The following is a 21,001-nucleotide window of genomic DNA, read 5'->3' on the forward strand; positions in this document are numbered from 1 at the left end:
TCAGTTATTATGGTGAAAGCACTCATCACAATTTGAGTCCAATCCACTTACACTTTCATCTGTACATTTAAAGTGTTGTATGCATTAGAGAACGCATTATCTAAATGCATTTCTAATGTCATTTTGTATGCCTTTTTTTCTGTAGGGTTTACCTGGACCTGTTGGAATTATGGGGCCTAAAGGAGTCCGGGTGAGTGGTCGACAAATGTTCATGAACAAAGTATCTCTGTAGTGTACTGTAAATGGTTCGTCCTTTTTTCAAGATATGTCTTGTGCGCTATTTGTTCAGTTTAAGTGTTTTAGTGCAATCCATCTGATATGTTATATCTTTGTAATCATGGAATGATATATACAGGATGAACTTACTTACTTAAAAGAGCTTAAAATGTTCTGTTTACTTACAGTATAAATACACTGCCTATACAGTCATCACTAGAAGTTGTTGACTTCTCTCAATGGCCATAGAGCATCACTGTCAGCCAAAGTGCCTGCATGCTCAACATATACATGTAACAGATTGACAGCAGACCTGGGTTTAAGTATTCATTGTTTTCTTATAAATAATTTAGCTACACTTCATTGAGTCCCAAAAGTGCAAAACCCATCCATCTGATACCCTAGACAGGCTGGGTCATGGGTTTGATTCCCGCTGGTGTCACCCATATGTAAAATGTTTGCACACATGACTGTAAGTGGCTTTGGATAAAAGTGTCTGTGCTAAATGGCATATATTAGCAAATGCTCAAAGTATTTGAACGAAAACAAATAGTATTTGAACCCAGGTCAGATTCACAGTAAGGTGTATACAGACAAAGATAAACACTGTACAGTCAATTCCTCTGTTTTTACAGTAAAGTACACCCCACTCTGAAGATGACTTTGTTCCAAATGTCTCTTGCCAATTGCTGTGTTAAATGAACTGTGAAAAGCATGTTATATGAATCAATAGAACCAGAGTGGTCACATAAAAATAGACATTATATACATGTCATTTGTCCAAGACAGCCCTGTTAACTCACCACCCAGTTAGCACATAACGTTCTTAGAGCATGGTGAGAGCACAGTTGTCCTATGGTTATTTTGCATACAATCTTCCCAGAACTTTCTGGACATGGTGAAGGATAGTTGCTTGGCTTTGGAACATTATTAACACATTTAAGGAACTTGACAAAAAAAACGTTATTTTCTTGTTATTTCATTACTTTAACAGAACGTTTCCTAAAAGTTCAAACATGGTTACATTTCATTTCAATGTTGGTAATGTTCTAGGAATGTTTTCCAACTAGTTTGTCATTGGGAATTCTCACTAATAGTTCAGTGCTAAGAAACAACGTTCTTCTGTGGGCATTTCAGTACTTCAGCATAACGTTTCCTACAGGTTTCCTCATGATTCTGATGAAAGTAATGTTCTTAAATTGTTCCGAGAATTTTAAGAAACAACATTCTTCTGTGGGAATTTTAGTACAATGACAGAACTAGCGAATGGTGTTTCCTTCGTCACATTGGTGCAGCTGGCTTCCGGGTTAAGCGGGCGGGTGTTAAGAAGCACAGTTTTGCGGGTCATGTTTCGGAGGATGCATGATTCGACCTTCGCCTCTCTCCATTGGGGAGTTGCAGTGATGAGATGAGATTGTAATTGGATATCACGAAAAAGGGGGTAAAATACCAAAAATGTACTCAAATTAACAGCTTTGTATGCATAAAATAAATATGGCATGCTAGCTCTATCCTGGTGGCGCAGTGGATTAATTCCATGGAAAGAGAACAGATGTGTTCAAATCTCACTGATGCTGTGTCACAATAAAAAAATAAATGTGTTCAGATGACTAATGCCTAAGGAAATGAATATCAATCTGTGCTTCCAAAAAGTTAACCCAATATAAACTAGTAGGGTTATTAAAAGTCTTAATGTAACATCGAGGAAGTTATTCAAAAACCTAAAAATAACCTAGAACTTCCCTTCTCAGAGTGTTAATAAAACATCCCAGAGTAAAATGTTCTCAGAACCTCCATGTAACTTAACTTTTTCATTTCTTCCAGAACAGGCAAAATGTTCAATTCTGTTCTCGCCTTCTTTCACTTCTGTTTAAAAAACGTTCAGTTTCCCGGTCAGAAAATGGCTTCATTCCCACAACCAATGTGAAACCAAAAACATATGTTCCCACTTCCAAGGAACCAAATGTGCTAGCTGGGTATGATTACAATTGAGTTTTCTGTGATGATGTTGTGTTGATGTTGGTACAACAAGACATTTAAAGTACTGTACAAGCAATTAGCAAGGAAATACTTTCTGTTTAATACTGTCTTGAATCACTTGTTGCCTGAATGTAAAGTGTTGTTGCTGATGTTGTTGTTGCTTGCATAGCTCATCTGAATCTCAAAATGGTCCAGTTCATGTATTTTTTCCCTTTAACATTTGTATCACTCGTTGTTCTTCAGTTCCCCTGTGACTCCCCCTGCTCTCCTCCTCTCTCTCCTCCCTCTCCTCCCTCCATCTCTCTCACCCTCCATCCCTGAGCAGCCCCCTTGGCCCGGACTCATCAGAGATCCCTGACGTGAGGGTATGTGCCCTTGGACTACATCGTGGAAGGCAGCACCATGCAGTCCATGGGCATATACACTTGCCTCAAGGCTTGGTTCTTCATGAAGAGCCACCTGCCTGGAGACAACAGAAACTCCCAAAAATGACTAAAGTAACACTGATGGGATGATACCAAAGAAGAGATGTATAGCACTCCATTCTAATGTGTATTTTCTTTGTTCCTCATCCCTAATCCCGTTCAATCCATTCATCCTATCCTTTTCTTCACTTCTTTCCTATGCTCTAACTCTACCCTCTTTTCACCCCTCCCCCTTTCCCTTCACCCCCCCCCCCCCCCCCCCCAATTCCACAACTCTCTTTGCAGGGTTTCATAGGAATCGCGGGGCTTTTTGGCCTTCCTGGACCTGATGGTGAGAGAGTAAGTAGTCTAGAATAACTCTTAATACACTACTCAACATAGGAATATGACAAAGACACTAAAAGCATTACATTCTAAGAAAGGTATGATTTCTACCTCTTGGAACTACTACTACTACTACTTCATGCATTAGCAATGCAAACAACACCCTACTGTACCTGTCTTAGTCCTATGGGAGGAAATGCACAATAGCTGAAAACCCTCCTATGGGCATTAGTTGTCAGTCACGATTGTCAGGTGTGACTCTTAGTGAGTTTAAACGTTTGTGAAGTAAAGGTGCTTACACTGGATGAAATGCTACCAGTAAGCACGCTCCATCAAACCACCAAGAGATGACTGGAGTAGCCCTAGGCCCTTCTCAAAATATTTGCACAGGATCAAGCTCTGGTGGAATTCCAGCCATCCCTACTGTTTGGGATAATAGTCAGGAGCTAATACTAAGGAGCTGGAGCAAGAGCTGCTTCGGATTAGCCTGACCAGAACTCATAGACTCATATTCCCAGAAGGACTCTGTCCAGTGGTGCATAATTGTATAGTAGAGAGAGTCTCTTTGGACGTGTTTGATATTTGTATTGGTTTTAATAGGCTATGTTTAAGAACCATTCCTAATCTTCTTGTAAAATAAATATGAAATATTATTTACATTTTGTCTCCTCTTCTTGGTCTTTCTTCTCTTCTACCTTTCCTCGTATTCCTTCCTTCTTTCATCCCTATTTTTCTCTACCTCCTTAGGGTATTCCTGGTGATCGTGGCAAGAAGGGCAAGATGGGTAGGCCGGTAAAGTTTTCTCTCAAAATACCTTTTTATAACAATACCAATACTTTGAAATCAACTGTTATTTTTTCCATTCTCTGATACCTAGAAGTTGTAGGTCTAGGGTAGTTTAGTGGGCATGGCATGTCTATTATTCACAGGAAGTCTTGAGTGTGTATGGAGCCCCCTTGACTTTAGCCATACATCTGTGATTTATGTTGTGGTAACCTCCACACAACCAGAGGGGAAGATTTGTCTTTTCACTCTGGAGATGGCTGGCTACCCCTTGAGTCATAAGTCTGTCTATTTCCATAGTCTATTCAGTATATAATTAGAAAATATAGGATGAGAGTTTGAAGGAGTACAGCTATGGCACCAATTGACACTATTTCCAAATATCCCAGTGATTATACACCGAACAAAAATATAAACGCAACATCTAAAGTGTTGGACCCTTATTTAATGAGCTGAAATAAAAGATCCCACAAATTTTCTCTACGCACAAATTTGTTTACATCCCTGTTAGTGAACATTTCTCCTTTGCCAAGATAATCCATCCACCTGACAGGTGTGGCATATCAAGAAGCTGATTAAACAGCATGATCATTACACATGTGTACCTTGTGCTGGGGACAATAAAAGGTCACTCTAAAATGTGCAGTTTTGTCACGCAACACAATGCCTCAGATGTTTTGAGGGAGTGTACAATTGGCATGCTGACTGCAGGAATATCCACTAGAGATGAATGTTGAATGTTTAATGTTAATTTCTCTACACTAAGCCGCCTCTGAACATCGTTTTAGAGAATTTGGCAGTACGTCCAACCGGCCTCACAACCGCAGACCATGTGTAATCACATCAGCCCAGTACCTCCACATCTGGCTTCTTCACCTGCGGGATCATCTGAGACCAGCCATCCGGACAGCTGATGAAACTGTGGGTTTGCACAACCAAAGAATTTCTGCAGAAAACGGCATGTCTCGTAAACGGCATCTGCTTGCTCGTTGACCTCACCAGTCTTGACCTGACTTCAGTTTGACATCGTAACTGACTTCAGTGGGCAAATGCAAACCTTCAAAAGCCACTGGCAGGCTGGAGAAGTCTACCCTTCCTGGATAAATCCCGGTTTCAACTGTACCGTGCAGAAGGCAGACATCGTGCATGGTGTCAAGTGGGCAAGCGGTTTGCTGATGTCAATGTTGTGGACAGAATGACCCATGATGGGGTTATGGTATGGGCAGGCATAAGCTACAGACAACAAACACAATTGCATTTTATTGCTGAAAATGTGAGTGCATAGAGATACCTTGATGATATCCTGAGGCCAATTGTCATGACATTCATCCGTCACCATCACCTCATGTTTCAGCATGATAATACACTGCCCCAGGTCTCAAGGGTCTGTACACAATTCCTGGAAGCTGAAAATGTCCCAGTTCTTCCATGGCCTGCTACTCACCTGACATGTTACCATTGAGCATGTTTGGGATGCTCTGGATTGACATGTACGACAGCGTGTTCCAGTTCCTGTCAAGATCCAGCAACTTCGCACAGCCTTTGAAGAGGAGTGGGACAACATTCCAAAGGCCACAATCGACAGCCTGATCAACTCTATGCGAAGGAAATGTGTCACACTTCATGAGGCAAATGGTGGTCACATTAGATACTGACTGGTTATCTGATCCATGCCCCTACTTTTTTTAAAGGTATGTGTTCCCAGTCATGTGAAATGTATAATTTAGGGCCTAATGAATTTATTTAAATTGACTGAATTCCTTATATGAACTGTAACTCAGTAAAATCTTCAAAGTTGTTGCATGCTGCGTTTATATTTTTGTTCAGTGTATGTAATTACATATGATTAACACCAAGTTCTATTTATTTAATCAATTCATGTTGAACATTGATAACATTGAGATCTGAATGGCATTCATTCAAAGGGTAGTTCACAGAGCATATCTGTGTTTTGTATTTTGTTCATCTAAAGACTATTACAAAGTCCATTACATTGGAGCAATGTGGTGAAGGAACTTTTGGTTTTGGAATTCCAGAGCAGCTAGCCACAGACCAGGGAAGTATATTCATTGGCGCCTGCATGGGAATTTTCAATTCTCACATAAACATATTGAGTTGTGCTTACATGGAAAATCCTGATGTTCCCAAATGACTTATATAATAGAGATATTTTTCCAAGCATAGCTTTACAATGGTACATGATGAAGTGGTTTATTAAACTGATGATGGTCATTGAACAAGAATTAAAGCTGGCACAGAACAGCAATAGATGTTGAGGAGAGTGCTGCTTCAGCATTTGATGATGGCATCTCTTGTGTGTTTGTCTCTGTGGTGCCATACCAGCCTTTCTCTTTCTGCTTCTCATCTTCAGTAGCTAGTTTTGCCTCTTTACATTCAGTCCTCTGAACATCTTTTCACAGTAACTAGAGGATGTTCAGTGGCACTTGCATATGACAGTTAATCAAATGTGGAATCAGATGCATTACCTTGCAGCAGAGGTCATACTACCTACAATCTTTCAAGTAACATCTTTGAGTTAAAAAACAATGCAAGAGCTGAGGAGGAGTCATATGTTTTTGTTTAAACTAGTACGCTCATAGAAAAAAGAGTTTCAAACGATTCTTTGGCTGTCTCCATAAGAAAATGCTTTTTAGTCCCTTTTTGGTTACAGGGAGAACCCTCTGTGGAAAGGATTTTTACATAGAACCCAAAAGGGTTCTACCTGGTACAAAAAAAAATGGTTCTTTAAAGGGTTATCCTATGTGGAAAGCTAAAGAACCCTTTTAAGCTCTTGATAGCAACTTTTTTTTAAGAGTGTACTATTGGAGTTTTGGAGAGAAGTGCTGTTTTCCACATTTTCAATGGCATCACATTGCAGCAATTACCAGCTTATTACTTTCCCCCAGATCTTTGACTAATGCTTTACTCAAGATTGCCTGCCACAGAAACATTTAGACCATACATCTGAATAATATCTCATGTAATAGAACTGCCTGTAAGATCTCCATAGCTTCATCAAATGTTACATTTTCCATCCCACTCTGTGGGGCTAGAAGACCTCTGCTAATAGTGCCATTCATCATGCAGACAGTATATACTCTAACTACAGCGTCTTCTGTGGTGGAGAAAGGTGAACACTGAAGCTGAAGCAGTAGCAGGTTGTTGTTGACCTTGGCAACGGGACAAGCGGCACACGTTGAGCGTGTGGCCTAGCAGAACCCTCAGCCTCCCAGAGCCGTAGTCTAGCCTATCGGAGCATCACAGCTCTTGTTCTCTGATTCTATAATGGAACAGTTGGAGCCAGGAGGAGGAAAGGGAAGAGCCCAGTCAGCAGATCCAGAGCCAGGCCAGTCAGCCCCCAGGCTGGTTAGGGCTCCTGCCAGCGAGGCTCAGCGCAGCATGGAGCCCTCCCAAACACTCAGCCATGGAATTTCATGCCACCGCACGCAGTCTACTAGGAATGAAGAGACCAAGGAGCTTGTTTGCAGGGTGCAGTTTGAATTGTTGCTTGCTTGGGGTTTTATTCTGCAAACCTCTATGAAGGGGATGGAGTTTGTTAACTGAGTGCTGACTTTGTGTTTTGAGAATGTAAATGTATACTGAACAAAATTATAAATTCAACATGCAACAATTTTAAAGATTTTACTGAGCTACAGTCCGTATAAGGAAATCAGTCAATTGAAATAAGTGAATTAGGCCCTAATCTATGGATTTCACATGACTGGGAATACAGATATGCATCTGTTGGTCACAAATACCTTAAAAATAAGGTAGTGGTGTGGATCAGAAAACCAGTCAGTGTCTGATGTGATCATCATTTGCCTCATGCTTCGCAACACATCTCCTTCACATAGAGTTGATCAGGCTGTTGATTGTGGCCTGTGGAATGTTGTCCCACTCCTCTTCAATGGCTGTGCAAAGTGGCTAGATATTGGCGGGAACTGGAACACGCTGTCGTACACATTGATCCAGAGCATCCCAAACATACTCAATGTCTGGTGAGTATGCAGGCCATGGAAGTGCTGGGACATTTTCAACCTCCAGGAATTATGTACAGATCATTGAGACATGGGGCTGTGCATTATCATGCTGAAACATGAGGTGATTGCGGCGGATGAAAGACAAGACAATGGGCCTCAGGATCTCATCACAATATCTCTGTGCATTCAAATTGCCATTGATAAAATGCAATTGTGTTAGTGTCCATAGCTTATGCCTGCCAGTAACTCCACTGCAACCATGGGGCACTCTGTTCACAAAGTCAACATCAGCAAACCACTTGCCCACACAACGCCATACACGTGGTCTGAGGTTGTGAGGCCAGTTGGACGTACTGCCAAATTCTCTAAAATGACATTGGAGGCGGCTTATGGTAGAGAAATGAACATTTAATTATCTGCCAACAGCTCTGGTGGACAATTGCATGCTCCCTCAAAACTTGAGACATCTCTGGCATTGTGTTGTGTGACAAAACTGCATTTTTAGAGTGGCCTTTTATTGTCCCCAGCACAAGATGCACCTGTGTAATTATCATGCTGTTTAATCAGCTTCTTGATATGCCACACCTGTCAGGTGGATGGATTTTCTTGGGAAAGAAGAAATGCTCACTCACAGAAATGGAAACAAATTTGTGCACAAAATTTGAGAGAAATAATCTTTTTGTGCATATGGAAATTACGGGGTCTTTTATTTCAGCTCATGAAACATGGGACCAACACTTTACATGCTGTGTTCATATTATTGTTCAGTGTATTTTGTCAATATGTACAGTAACAAAACAGTGGGAAATGTGTTAATCATACATTAACAAACACCCACTATGAGTATATTTATGATCATCATCACGGTGTTCTTATCTGCTTCTGTGTTGAACTGAATGTTAAGCAACATAAAACACTATAGTGCACTTTGTGGAATACTGTAGCTTTGTGGATAATAGCCACACCAATGAGATTAATACTTGGAAGCCTAATATTCCAAGAACATTTTCTCACGGTCAACTCTGGGTTTGGGAAAATAATGGTATGTAATGGTTGGCCATGTCAATTATGGTCTAGTGCATTCTATTTCTATTACTGCTATTTGGATGCCTGCTGCGTTGCAGACTGTTGTGTTTCTATGTTTCCTCCACAGTGTGTAACAGCTCTGTGCTGTACAGAGTGATAACATGTCTGTTCTCTCCTCTCTCTGTGTTTGTCTACTCAGGGGTTTCCCGGCGACTTTGGCGAGCGGGGACCACCAGGACCAGATGGAAACCCAGTAAGTGAAACAGCAGGTCTCCCCCTGTCCCCTTGAACACCCTTGTCCATCACTCCAGACCTGGGTTCAAAAAACAGCCTATATTGTTTCATTCAAATACTTAAGCTGCACTTGGTAGAGTCTGCCTGGCACAATGGACCAACTGGAATAGTCCCAAAAGTGAAATGACTGCCCATCTGGCACTTCAGGCAAGCTCAATCAAAGAGAAAACAAATGCTATTTTAGGTTCAGCATGTCTTTTTGAAGGTTTCTCTTGTTGTTTTTATACAGTCATAGGTCTACTTGATTTAATACCTTTGTTTGGATTCAATGATTAGCAAAAACAATAGAAACTATCTATTTACAGAATTTGAATGACTGATTTGCATAATTTCAGTACAGCAGTTAAGAGTGCTTGATGACATCATGGGTGCACTGAAGTAGTGAAACTGCACACCATGGCTGTTTGCTTCCAGGCAGTCCTTAACTCAACACACACACACACACACACACACAAAATGTGTATGGGGAAAGACATGCTAAACATACCTCACACTGCATTTGATCTTACTTGTTTCTTTCTGGAAGTAAGACCTGAAGATTTTCTACTCCTGAGTCCTGAGCGGATAATGATTCCAGTCTGAGACTTTGTTACACAGTTAGTTATTAAGTGTTACCGTTAGCTACATAGTTATATGCCACAAGTCAATTCACTGTTTGGTCTTTGATCATTTATACCACAGCCCTCCACACCATGAAGCAGCTCTGGACTTTAAAAACAAAGTATTTTTTATTTCACCTTTATTTAACCAGGTAAGCCAGTTGAGAAGTTCTCATTTACAACTGCGACCTGGCCAAGATGAAGCAAAGCAGTGCGACAAAAACAACAACACAGAGTTACACATGGGATAAACAAACGTACAGTCAAAAACACAATAGAAAAATCGATGTACAGTGTGTGCAAATGTTGTGAGGTTAGGGAGGTAAGGCAATAAATAGGCCAGAGTGGTGAAATAATTACAATTTAGCATTAACACTGGAGTGATAGATGTGTAGATGATGAATGTGCAAGTAGAGATACTGGGGTGCAAGAGGGTAAGTAATAATATGGGGATGCCATAGGTGGGTGTGCTATTTACAGATTGGCTATGTACAGGTACAGTGATCAGTAGCTGCTCTGACAGCTGATGTTTAAAGTTAGTGAGGGAGCTATAAGTCTCCAGCTTACGTGATTTTTGCAATTTATTCCAGTCATTGGCAGCAGAGAACTGGAAGGAAAGGCGGCCAAACGAGGTATTGGCTTTGGGGATGACCAGTGAAATATACCTGCTGGAGCGTTTGCTACGGGTGGGTGTTGCTATGGAGACCAGTAAGCTGAGATAAGGCGGGGCTTTACCAAGCAAAGACATATAGATGACGTGGAGCCAGTGGGTTTGGCAACGAATATGTAGCGAGGGCCAGCCCACGAGAGCATACAGGTCACAGTGGTGGGTAGTATATGGGGCTTTGGTGACAAAATGGATGGCACTGTGATAGACTACATCCAATTTGCTGAGTAGAGTGTTGGAGGCTATTTTGTAAATTACATCGTCAAAGTCGGCGACCGGTAGCATAGTCAGTTTTACGAGGGTATGTTTGGCAGCATGAGTGAGGGAGTCTTTGTTGCGAATTGGAAGCCGATTCTAGATTTAATTTTGGATTGGAGATGCTTAATGTGAGTCTGGAAGGATAGTTTAAAGTCTAACCAGACACCTAGGTATTTGTAGTTGTCCACATAGTAGTGATGCTACTCTGTTGTCCAGAGTAGTGATGCTAGGCGGAGGTCCGGGCAGCAATCAGTTGAAGAGCATGCATTTAGTTTTACTAGCATTTAAGAGCAGTTGGAGGCCACGGAAGGAGTGTTGAATGGCATTGAAGCTCATTTGGAGGTTTGTTAACACAGTGTCCAAGGAAGGGCCAGATATATACCAAATGGTGTCGTCTGCGTAGAGGTGGATCTGAGAATCACCAGCAGCAAAGGTGACATCATTGATATATACAGAGAAAAGAGTCGGCCTGAGAATTGAACCCTGTGGCATCCCAATAGAGACTGCCAGAGGTCCGGACAACAGGCCCTCCGACTTGACACACTGAACTCTATCTGAGAAGAAGTTGGTGAACGAGGCAATCATTTGAGAAACCAAGGCTATTGAGTCTGCCGATAAGAATGCTGTGATTGACAGAGTCGAAAGCCTTGGCCAGGTCGATGAAAACGGCTGTACAGTGTACTGTCTTTTATCTATGGTGGTTATGATATCAGTTAGGACCTTGAGCGTGGCTGAGGTGCACCCATGACCAGCTTGGAAAACAGATTGCATGGTAGAGAAGGTACGGTGGGACTCGAAATGGTCTCTGTTTGTTAACTTGGCTTTCTGTGGACTCAGTCATATCTGGAGAAAGTGTGAACTATAACCTGGCATGTTCATTGCACATTCATACGTTTGCTCATTCATTGACATGCTTAGAGACATAGAGTACCTGGTAACACTACATTTTAAGGGTCATTATTACAATGTAATAACATGTGTAATTACACTGTAACAAGTATTGTAGTTAATCGTAATAATTCATAGTTACACTATAAAAACAGCATGTAACTTGTGATTGTTACAGTCTGTAATTACAGAGGTGTACAACAAATGCGTGTTACCATGCTTTTTACATGTGGGCAAGTTTCCACTAAATTCACCAATTTAGTGTTTTGTTTCTTCTCGACAGCATCCGATTTAGTAACAACTTTCACAAGGTTGTAATCTCTTGTGGACAGTTGCACTGGGTGTCCAAGATTAGAAAGGTTGAAGGCTCCCTAGGCTATAATTACCAACCCGTAAATGTACACTCTTTAAAATCTCCACATTGTTGCTAGGAAGTTAACCCCAAAAGTGTATAATCTGGGTTAACTTGGTTGAGTTTACAAAAACAGATCAGATATACGTCAACCTCTCTGACTGGGGGCTACCATATGGGTGTCATCCCAGATTGTTAGTTTCCCATTATGACAACCTGAGTCTCCTTTACCATCCAAGTGGGAAGATAAACCCACTAGTACACCATAGAGTACTATCTGCATAAGTGAAATGTAATTACTAGTTGTTACACTTAATTTTAACGAGCTAAATCCTGTGTATCTTGAGGGGTACTTCAGTGATAATCCCAGAGAAGCCAATGTTTGGAGGATATATTGTCCGTCAAGGACCGGCAAACCGTGCCAAAATATCCTCCATACACCGGCTTCGAGGGCATTATCTCTTTTATATAACAGGTTACGTATTCAAAAACGGTTCCGCTTTGATTACAACTCTTTTTGGGGCTATATAGAACCCTTTTTTATGGTTATTTTACATAACCTTTATGCAGAATGCTTCTATAAAGAACAAAACGAGCTGTGTTTGTTATCTTGGCTTCCTGTGGATATCTAGAGATATCCCTCAAATACCCTCAAATATTTGAATAAGCCGCCTCCCCTACATTTCAATTATCATTAAAAGAGTAAAGAACCCTTTTGTGACCTATGAAGAACCATTGATCCTAGATGATAGTGCACATGTCTAGGCTAGGAAATCGACAACGATCTGTCTTCGTCTGTTTCTTTCTGGACTCTGAGACCTTATGGAGATCTGTGGTGGAGAAAAATAACTTATGACAATTTAGCAAATACACAACAATTAGCCTACTAGCTATTTATAATCAGAGACGGTATAGAATCCTTCCTCCGATATGTCTGCTATCATTATTATCATGATTTCTATCATTTAGGGTTTAGGCCTATTGCTAGGCCTAGCTACAGTACATAGTTGTTATGGTACAAAGCTAGCATTATACTAATAATGGTGCTTGCTCACATTAATAAACTAGCTAGTGTTTACATCGAAAAGAAACTACTCATAGGTGAGTTACCACAAGTATACAAAAATCAAAACAAATTGCATGAAAAACCTACCTACTCTCTCCTGTGTGTACATTTTTGTCTCTACCACACTTTGTTTATTTCGCAGCAATCTCTTATGTCTGCATTTTGCACATTACCTTCTTATTGATCCCAGTTCATTGCACACTGTCACTAGGAGTCAGTGTAAACACAAATTGTGGGCATGATCGAGGTTGTTGTTATTTCGAGCGCATTGCGCAGATGGGCAGATCTTGACGTGATGCCTTAAACTAACTTCCCAGTGAAAATCTCACTTTTAATCTATTCTTATTCTGTTAACTCATATCCAAATAATGTTGTTGACTAGTCCTATACAGATGTCGGATCTTAACTTGATCATTTGCGTGATCCATCAAGAAATTCAGATTTGTGAGTGGCTGAAACTGAGCCGTTCTCTTTCTCTCCATGTGAGGGCAGTCAAGTCATTGAGATCCAGGCTTGTTATCAAAATAATGTTCTCTCTCGCTCGCTCAAATACTAGGTCTTGGTCCTATTACTGCAACATTCAAATGTACAAACATTTATCTGAAATGCAGCCATACATATCAACCATCCTTATATATATCTTAATAACGCAAGATAGATATTGGTCTCCATTAGGCTATGACATAAGTTGAGATGACAATACCAACATGAGGGCGAACATATCTTGAAAGACTTGCAAGCAGGACACCGCCATCATCTTTTACGGAGCGATAATGAGGTGACCAATAATGGTTGCACTTGAGATCAGCTGTGCGGGTGAATTTAGCGCGTATTGATGGTTTAACGAGACATTAGCTGGCAATAATAAGGATGCTTCCTTTTGAGGCAGGATTTCTAGGTAGGACGTCAAAATTGGCATGTCCCAATCCCATGTATCCTTAGTCGGGAAAGCTATCCCATAACACTTAGCGGTGCAGTGAAAATATATAATAATAATCACATTTTACTCCATTGCATTGGCGAGTGGTGCAGCGGTCTAAGGCACTGCATCGAGTGGCGCCTCTTGCACTGCATCTCAGTGCAAGAGGCGTCACTGTAGTCCCTGGTTCAAATCCAGGCTGCATCACATCACATTCTCTTGCCACTTTCTCATGCCCTATTGTGTTGCACCATTGGGGTTGGTGTTACTAGTTAACATTAGAGGCTAAGTTTTTCTTCTCTTAATGTAAACAACTATACCAAGCCTAAAAATATACAAAACTGTGAACAAAACGATTGCACATTTAATAAAGGTAATTGTGTCTTCAGCGACTTGAACCGGAACTGAAATTAGAAATAGATTCACCCGTGTTATTTTTTATAATGCAGATTTGTCTGGACATTGTAAAGTTCATTCTAAAATGCAGATGTGATTTCTGTCCCAGCGGATTGCACTCTGTGCAAGTCTTCAGTATAGACAAAAATATGTTGAATTATGGTTTTAGTCAAGGGCTGGAACAAAAACCTGTAAACTCCTGTCCTGTCTATAAAAAAAACCTATGGGTGTCAAGACTAAATTTGCCCTCATGTACTGAACAATTTATGAATGTTGGAGGTTAATTTCCTTTATATCCCCCACTTGGAAATGACTTATTTTGTACAATGGACGGTGTTTTAAGGACTCATACACAGACACAGGAAAACCAATACACATTTGAACTTTTATTCAAAATGACAAGTGTTGATGTCTCCACGTTTCTTTTTGGGGCTTGGGCATCTGGTGACTACAGTTCATCTGTCTAATCCCCGGCAAGGAGAGAGAAAGGTATCAATAATATGACTATACTGTATTCATTTCATTGAACGTATATTCCTGTTTGATATAATTATGTTATAATTATAATTATATGTTATCCTTTATCACATGCCTGTGTTTGTTTGATAGCCAATGCATTTAGCTTACTTTAAGATGAAGTAGCCTAGGCCTAATCTGTTTAGATTACATTATATCACATTTCAATATTAGTTTTCAATGAATATACAACCATGTTATCTTGAACATTGGTGTCATTTAGTAATATGCTCGGTTATGATCGTTGTATGAATTAATCACAAAGCAAGCCTACTCGTTAGAAAATTAAAAACAAATATTAATGGCTCTAATGCAATATTAGCTTAACATTGAAACATCACTATTCTGGCTATTAAACAGTCAGTAAAATCTCAAAAAATCATAGCCTGTATGATATCATGCATGCAAGCTTACCTGTCATGTTCAAAATGATGGAGCAGCAGACCTTATACCATAGGATAATTATTCTGGCCGGTATCAACTTCATTCATTAATAGGTACTGAGGAGATTGATTATGTTACTTGTTATTCGTGTCAGATAAAGTGGCAAGAAAAAGTATGCGAACCCTTTGGAATTACCTGGATTTCTGCATAAATTTGACATAAAATTTGATCTGATCTTCATCTAAGTCACAACAACAGACAAACACAGTCTGCTTAAACTAATAGCACACAAATTATTGTATTTTTCTTGTCTATATTGAATACATCATTTAAACATTCACAGTGCAGGTTTGAAAAAGTATGTGAACCCCTAGTCTAATGACTTCTCCAAAAGCTCATTGGAGTAAGGAGTCAGCTAACCTGGAGTCGAATCAATGAGTCAAGATTGGAGATTTTGGTTAGAGCTGCCCTGCCCCATAAAAACACTCACAAAATATGAGTTTGCAATTCACAAGAAGCATTGCCTGATGTGAACCTAGCCTCAAACAAAAGAGATCTCAGAAGACTTAAGATTAAGAATTGTTGCCTTGCATAAAGCAGGAAAGGGCTACAAAAGTATCTCTAAATTCAGTCCACGGCAAATCAAATTATCTATAAATGGAGAAATTTCATCACTATTGCTACTCTCCCTAGGAGTGGCCGTCCTGCAAAGATGACTGCAAGAGCACAGCGCAGAATTCTCAATGAGGTTAAGAAGAATCCTAGAGTGTCAGCTAAAGACTTACAGAAATCTCTGGAACATCTCTGATGACAAGTCTACAATACATAAAACCCTAAACAAGAATGGTGTTCATGGGAGGACACCATGGAAGAAGCCATTGCTGTCCAAAAAAAGTTAGCAAAAGAGCACCTGGATGTTCCACAGCACTACTGGCAAAATATTCTGTGGACAGATGAAACTAAAGTTGTTGTTTGGAGAAAAAAAGGCACAGCACACATCAAAACCTCATCAATCAATCTGTGACTAAATGGGTCATATTAAAATCCGACATCTGTAATGGTATTTGTGGCCAAAGTATACATTGGAGAAAAAAATACTTCAAAAACCCCACCTCAAACAAATCAGTGGTCAATCAGTGGTCTACTTGCATGAATATTTTTTATGACCTATATATGCCCACACCATGCTCTTGTTGGGGTAACATACTTAATGAAAAAAATGTAAGGAAAACTATTTCACTCATATTTTAAGTAATTATGTAACGGCTTTCTTCGGGTGAAAGAGAGTCGGACTAAAATGCAGCGTGGTTCATTCGATACATGTTTAATAGACGAATAAACACGATATATACAAAAACAATAAACGTACGTGAAAACCAAAACAGCCTAAACTGGTGCAATAACACAGAGACAGGAATAATCACCCACGAAACACTCAAAGAATATGGCTGCCTAAATATGGTTCCCAATCAGAGACAACGAGAATCACCTGCCTCTGATTGAGAACCGCCTCAGGCAACCATAGACTTTGCAAGGTTACATGATGAAATAAGAGGTTGTCTTACGACCATTTTGTGCATTTATTAACCATTATTCAACCAAGCTTAATGGGCTCACAATTTGGCCAGCCTTGAATGACTATCTCACAATTTTATGAATAACTGTTTTTTAAGAGCCATAACTTTTTATTAATGTGTTAAAAATGTTTGATTGATGCTTAATAAAGTAATTCACCTGTTGTCAAGCCCTGCCATCCTTAGCTACAGTTGCTTTCAGACTGAAAAAATGGTGCATTCGGTTGCTATCGGAAACTTGAACAAGCATTCGTTGTTACAATTACAGACTGCAATTACCACCAGTTACTTGTTGTTAGTTTAGTGTAACTATGAATTATTAAAATGATTTACAATACTTGTTACAGCGTAATTACATATTACATAATTACATACGTAATTACATATGTTATATCTAATGTTCTGTCTAGCTCCCAGGAACTACCACTTAGAAGAAATATCAGTGTGGGCAGAGAAGCATGAGTTTGAACTTCAGTCAACTTTATAGAGTTTTCCCCGTTCGTAACACTATCAACGTTTCCCTTTACTGTGGGAATTGTGATCGAATCAACGCAGTATAATCCACTTTCAATGCAAAATACCAAAAGAAAACGAACTGTGCAAGTTTAGTATGCAAAACTAACTATACAAGAGATTTTATTTTACAATCAAGTTTATTTATAAAGCTCTCCTTACATCAGCTGATGTCACAAAGTGCTGTACAGAAACACAGCCTAAAACCCCAAACAGCAAGCAATGCAGGTGTAGAAGCACGGTGGTTAGGAAAAATTCCCTAGAAAGGCCAGAACCTAGGAATAAACCTAGAGAGGAACCAGGCAATGAGGGGTGGCTAGTCCTCTTCTGGCTGTGCCGGGTGGAGATTATAACAGAACATGGCCAAGATGTTCAAATGTTCATAGATGACCATCAGGGTCAAATAATAATAATCACAGTGGTTGTCGAAGGTGCAACAGGTCAGCACCTCAGGAGTAAATGTCAGTTGGCTTTTAATAGCCAATCATTCAGAGTATCTCTACCGCTCCTGCTGTCTCTAGAGAGTTGAAAACAGCAGGTCTGGGACAGGTAGCATATCCGGTGAACAGGTCAGGGTTCCATAGACGCAGGCTAAACAGTTGAACTGGAGCAGCAGCATGGCCAGGTGGACTGGGGACAGCAAGGAGTCACCAGGCCAGGTAGTCCTGAGGCGTGGTCCTAGGGCTCAGGTCCTCCAAGAGAGAGAAAGAAAGAGAGAAAGAAAAAGAGAGAAAGAGAGGGAGAATTACTTAAATTCACACAGGACACCAGATAAGTCAGGAGAAATACTCCAGATAACAGACTGACCCTAGCCCCCTGACACAAACTACTGCAGCATAAATGCTGTCGGTTGAGACAGGAGGGGTCGGAAGACACTGTGGCCCCGTCCGACGATACCCCCGGACAGGGCCAAACAGGCAGAATATAACATATAACACAGGCATATATATTGCATTGACAGGCACGACTCAGGCATGTTCTCTACACAGACCGGTGACCCTTAACTGCAGTAGGCCTATATGCAAATAGACCATTGCCATATATGGATCTGTGCCATTCACTTTGAACTGGACTGTTTTTACAGCATCAGCGGTCATGAGTAGATGCGCTTGTTTTGAGATCAAAGTTAGAGCTACATGTAGCGATGTGTGCACATTTCTACATGTGTTCATATCCTTTGCTAGTTAGTGAGTTATTATCCCAGTTATACATAATTTGTAGTCAACAATGGGGGAGGGATTGCTTCCTACAAGATTAAAAAATGTGTGCATTTCTAGACATCTTTGAAAAGCAAGTCAGATAAAGAGCTTTTTTTTGTTGAATAAGCTACGGGTAGCATAATTTGTCTGATTCTCTGTAATAGTGCTATGGGAATAATGATGCATTTTATTTTGTAAAGTGGTTTCTTGCATCAAACAACACAACATTTTCAGTCACCTCCGTCTGAAGTGTATAAGTGTATAAACAGGTTAATGTCAAGCCCTGCATGTTTTTTTTCAAAAGTCTCATGGAATGTGTAGGCCTACATTGAAAACCACACATTGGCTGCTACTGTACGCTGAATGACAAAACAGCTATTTCCATGTTAAAGTGTTATGGGATGCATTTTCTCCATTGTTTTTTTCTATAAAGAACAAAACGAGCTGTGTTTGTTATCTTGGCTTCCTGTGGATATCTAGAGATATCCCTCAAATACCCTCAAATATTTGAATAAGCCGCCTCCCCTACATTTCAATTATCATTAAAAGAGTAAAGAACCCTTTTGTGACCTATGAAGAACCATTGATCCTAGATGATAGTGCACATGTCTAGGCTAGGAAATCGACAACGATCTGTCTTCGTCTGTTTCTTTCTGGACTCTGAGACCTTATGGAGATCTGTGGTGGAGAAAAATAACTTATGACAATTTAGCAAATACACAACAATTAGCCTACTAGCTATTTATAATCAGAGACGGTATAGAATCCTTCCTCCGATATGTCTGCTATCATTATTATCATGATTTCTATCATTTAGGGTTTAGGCCTATTGCTAGGCCTAGCTACAGTACATAGTTGTTATGGTACAAAGCTAGCATTATACTAATAATGGTGCTTGCTCACATTAATAAACTAGCTAGTGTTTACATCGAAAAGAAACTACTCATAGGTGAGTTACCACAAGTATACAAAAATCAAAACAAATTGCATGAAAAACCTACCTACTCTCTCCTGTGTGTACATTTTTGTCTCTACCACACTTTGTTTATTTCGCAGCAATCTCTTATGTCTGCATTTTGCACATTACCTTCTTATTGATCCCAGTTCATTGCACACTGTCACTAGGAGTCAGTGTAAACACAAATTGTGGGCATGATCGAGGTTGTTGTTATTTCGAGCGCATTGCGCAGATGGGCAGATCTTGACGTGATGCCTTAAACTAACTTCCCAGTGAAAATCTCACTTTTAATCTATTCTTATTCTGTTAACTCATATCCAAATAATGTTGTTGACTAGTCCTATACAGATGTCGGATCTTAACTTGATCATTTGCGTGATCCATCAAGAAATTCAGATTTGTGAGTGGCTGAAACTGAGCCGTTCTCTTTCTCTCCATGTGAGGGCAGTCAAGTCTTTGAGATCCAGGCTTGTTATCAAAATAATGTTCTCTCTCGCTCGCTCAAATACTAGGTCTTGGTCCTATTACTGCAACATTCAAATGTACAAACATTTATCTGAAATGCAGCCATACATATCAACCATCCTTATATATATCTTAATAACGCAAGATAGATATTGGTCTCCATTAGGCTATGACATAAGTTGAGATGACAATACCAACATGAGGGCGAACATATCTTGAAAGACTTGCAAGCAGGACACCGCCATCATCTTTTACGGAGCGATAATGAGGTGACCAATAATGGTTGCACTTGAGATCAGCTGTGCGGGTGAATTTAGCGCGTATTGATGGTTTAACGAGACATTAGCTGGCAATAATAAGGATGCTTCCTTTTGAGGCAGGATTTCTAGGTAGGACGTCAAAATTGGCATGTCCCAATCCCATGTATCCTTAGTCGGGAAAGCTATCCCATAACACTTAGCGGTGCAGTGAAAATATATAATAATAATCATAATTAACATCGGACAGAAGTCCCCCTTGGGATAACATATTCCTGAAGAATAAGTAATAACTTTGCGAAATGTAGGTATAACGTTTATTTATTCACCAAATTGTGTTAAAATGTTCAACAAATGATTGTCATATGAATTTTTCATTCACCTGTTGAGTAACTATAATCACATTTTACTCCATTGCATTGGCGAGTGGTGCAGCGGTCTAAGGCACTGCATCGAGTGGCGCCTCTTGCACTGCATCTCAGTGCAAGAGGCGTCACTGTAGTCCCTGGTTCAAATCCAGGCTGCATCACATCACATTCTCTTGCCACTTTCTCATGCCCTATTGTGTTGCACCATTGGGGTTGGTGTTACTAGTTAACATTAGAGGCTAAGTTTTTCTTCTCTTAATGTAAACAACTATACCAAGCCTAAAAATATACAAAACTGTGAACAAAACGATTGCACATTTAATAAAGGTAATTGTGTCTTCAGCGACTTGAACCGGAACTGAAATTAGAAATAGATTCACCCGTGTTATTTTTTATAATGCAGATTTGTCTGGACATTGTAAAGTTCATTCTAAAATGCAGATGTGATTTCTGTCCCAGCGGATTGCACTCTGTGCAAGTCTTCAGTATAGACAAAAATATGTTGAATTATGGTTTTAGTCAAGGGCTGGAACAAAAACCTGTAAACTCCTGTCCTGTCTATAAAAAAAACCTATGGGTGTCAAGACTAAATTT

The 21,001-nt window shown here is 40.0% G+C and overlaps 1 protein-coding gene across 1 annotated transcript in view; it reads left to right on the forward strand.

Moving 5' to 3' along the window:
- Positions 1-21,001, forward strand: part of col27a1b (collagen, type XXVII, alpha 1b) — a 144,016-nt gene that overhangs the window by 59,472 nt on the left and 63,543 nt on the right. Inside the window, exons 10-13 of the mRNA XM_031806685.1 lie at positions 146-190; positions 2,907-2,960; positions 3,693-3,737; positions 8,934-8,987. Coding sequence (XP_031662545.1) covers positions 146-190; positions 2,907-2,960; positions 3,693-3,737; positions 8,934-8,987 — 198 coding nt within the window. The remainder of the gene's footprint in view (positions 1-145; positions 191-2,906; positions 2,961-3,692; positions 3,738-8,933; positions 8,988-21,001) is intronic.

Source organism: Oncorhynchus kisutch, linkage group LG3, assembly GCF_002021735.2.
Source record: "Oncorhynchus kisutch isolate 150728-3 linkage group LG3, Okis_V2, whole genome shotgun sequence".
Lineage (NCBI taxonomy): Eukaryota > Metazoa > Chordata > Actinopteri > Salmoniformes > Salmonidae > Oncorhynchus > Oncorhynchus kisutch.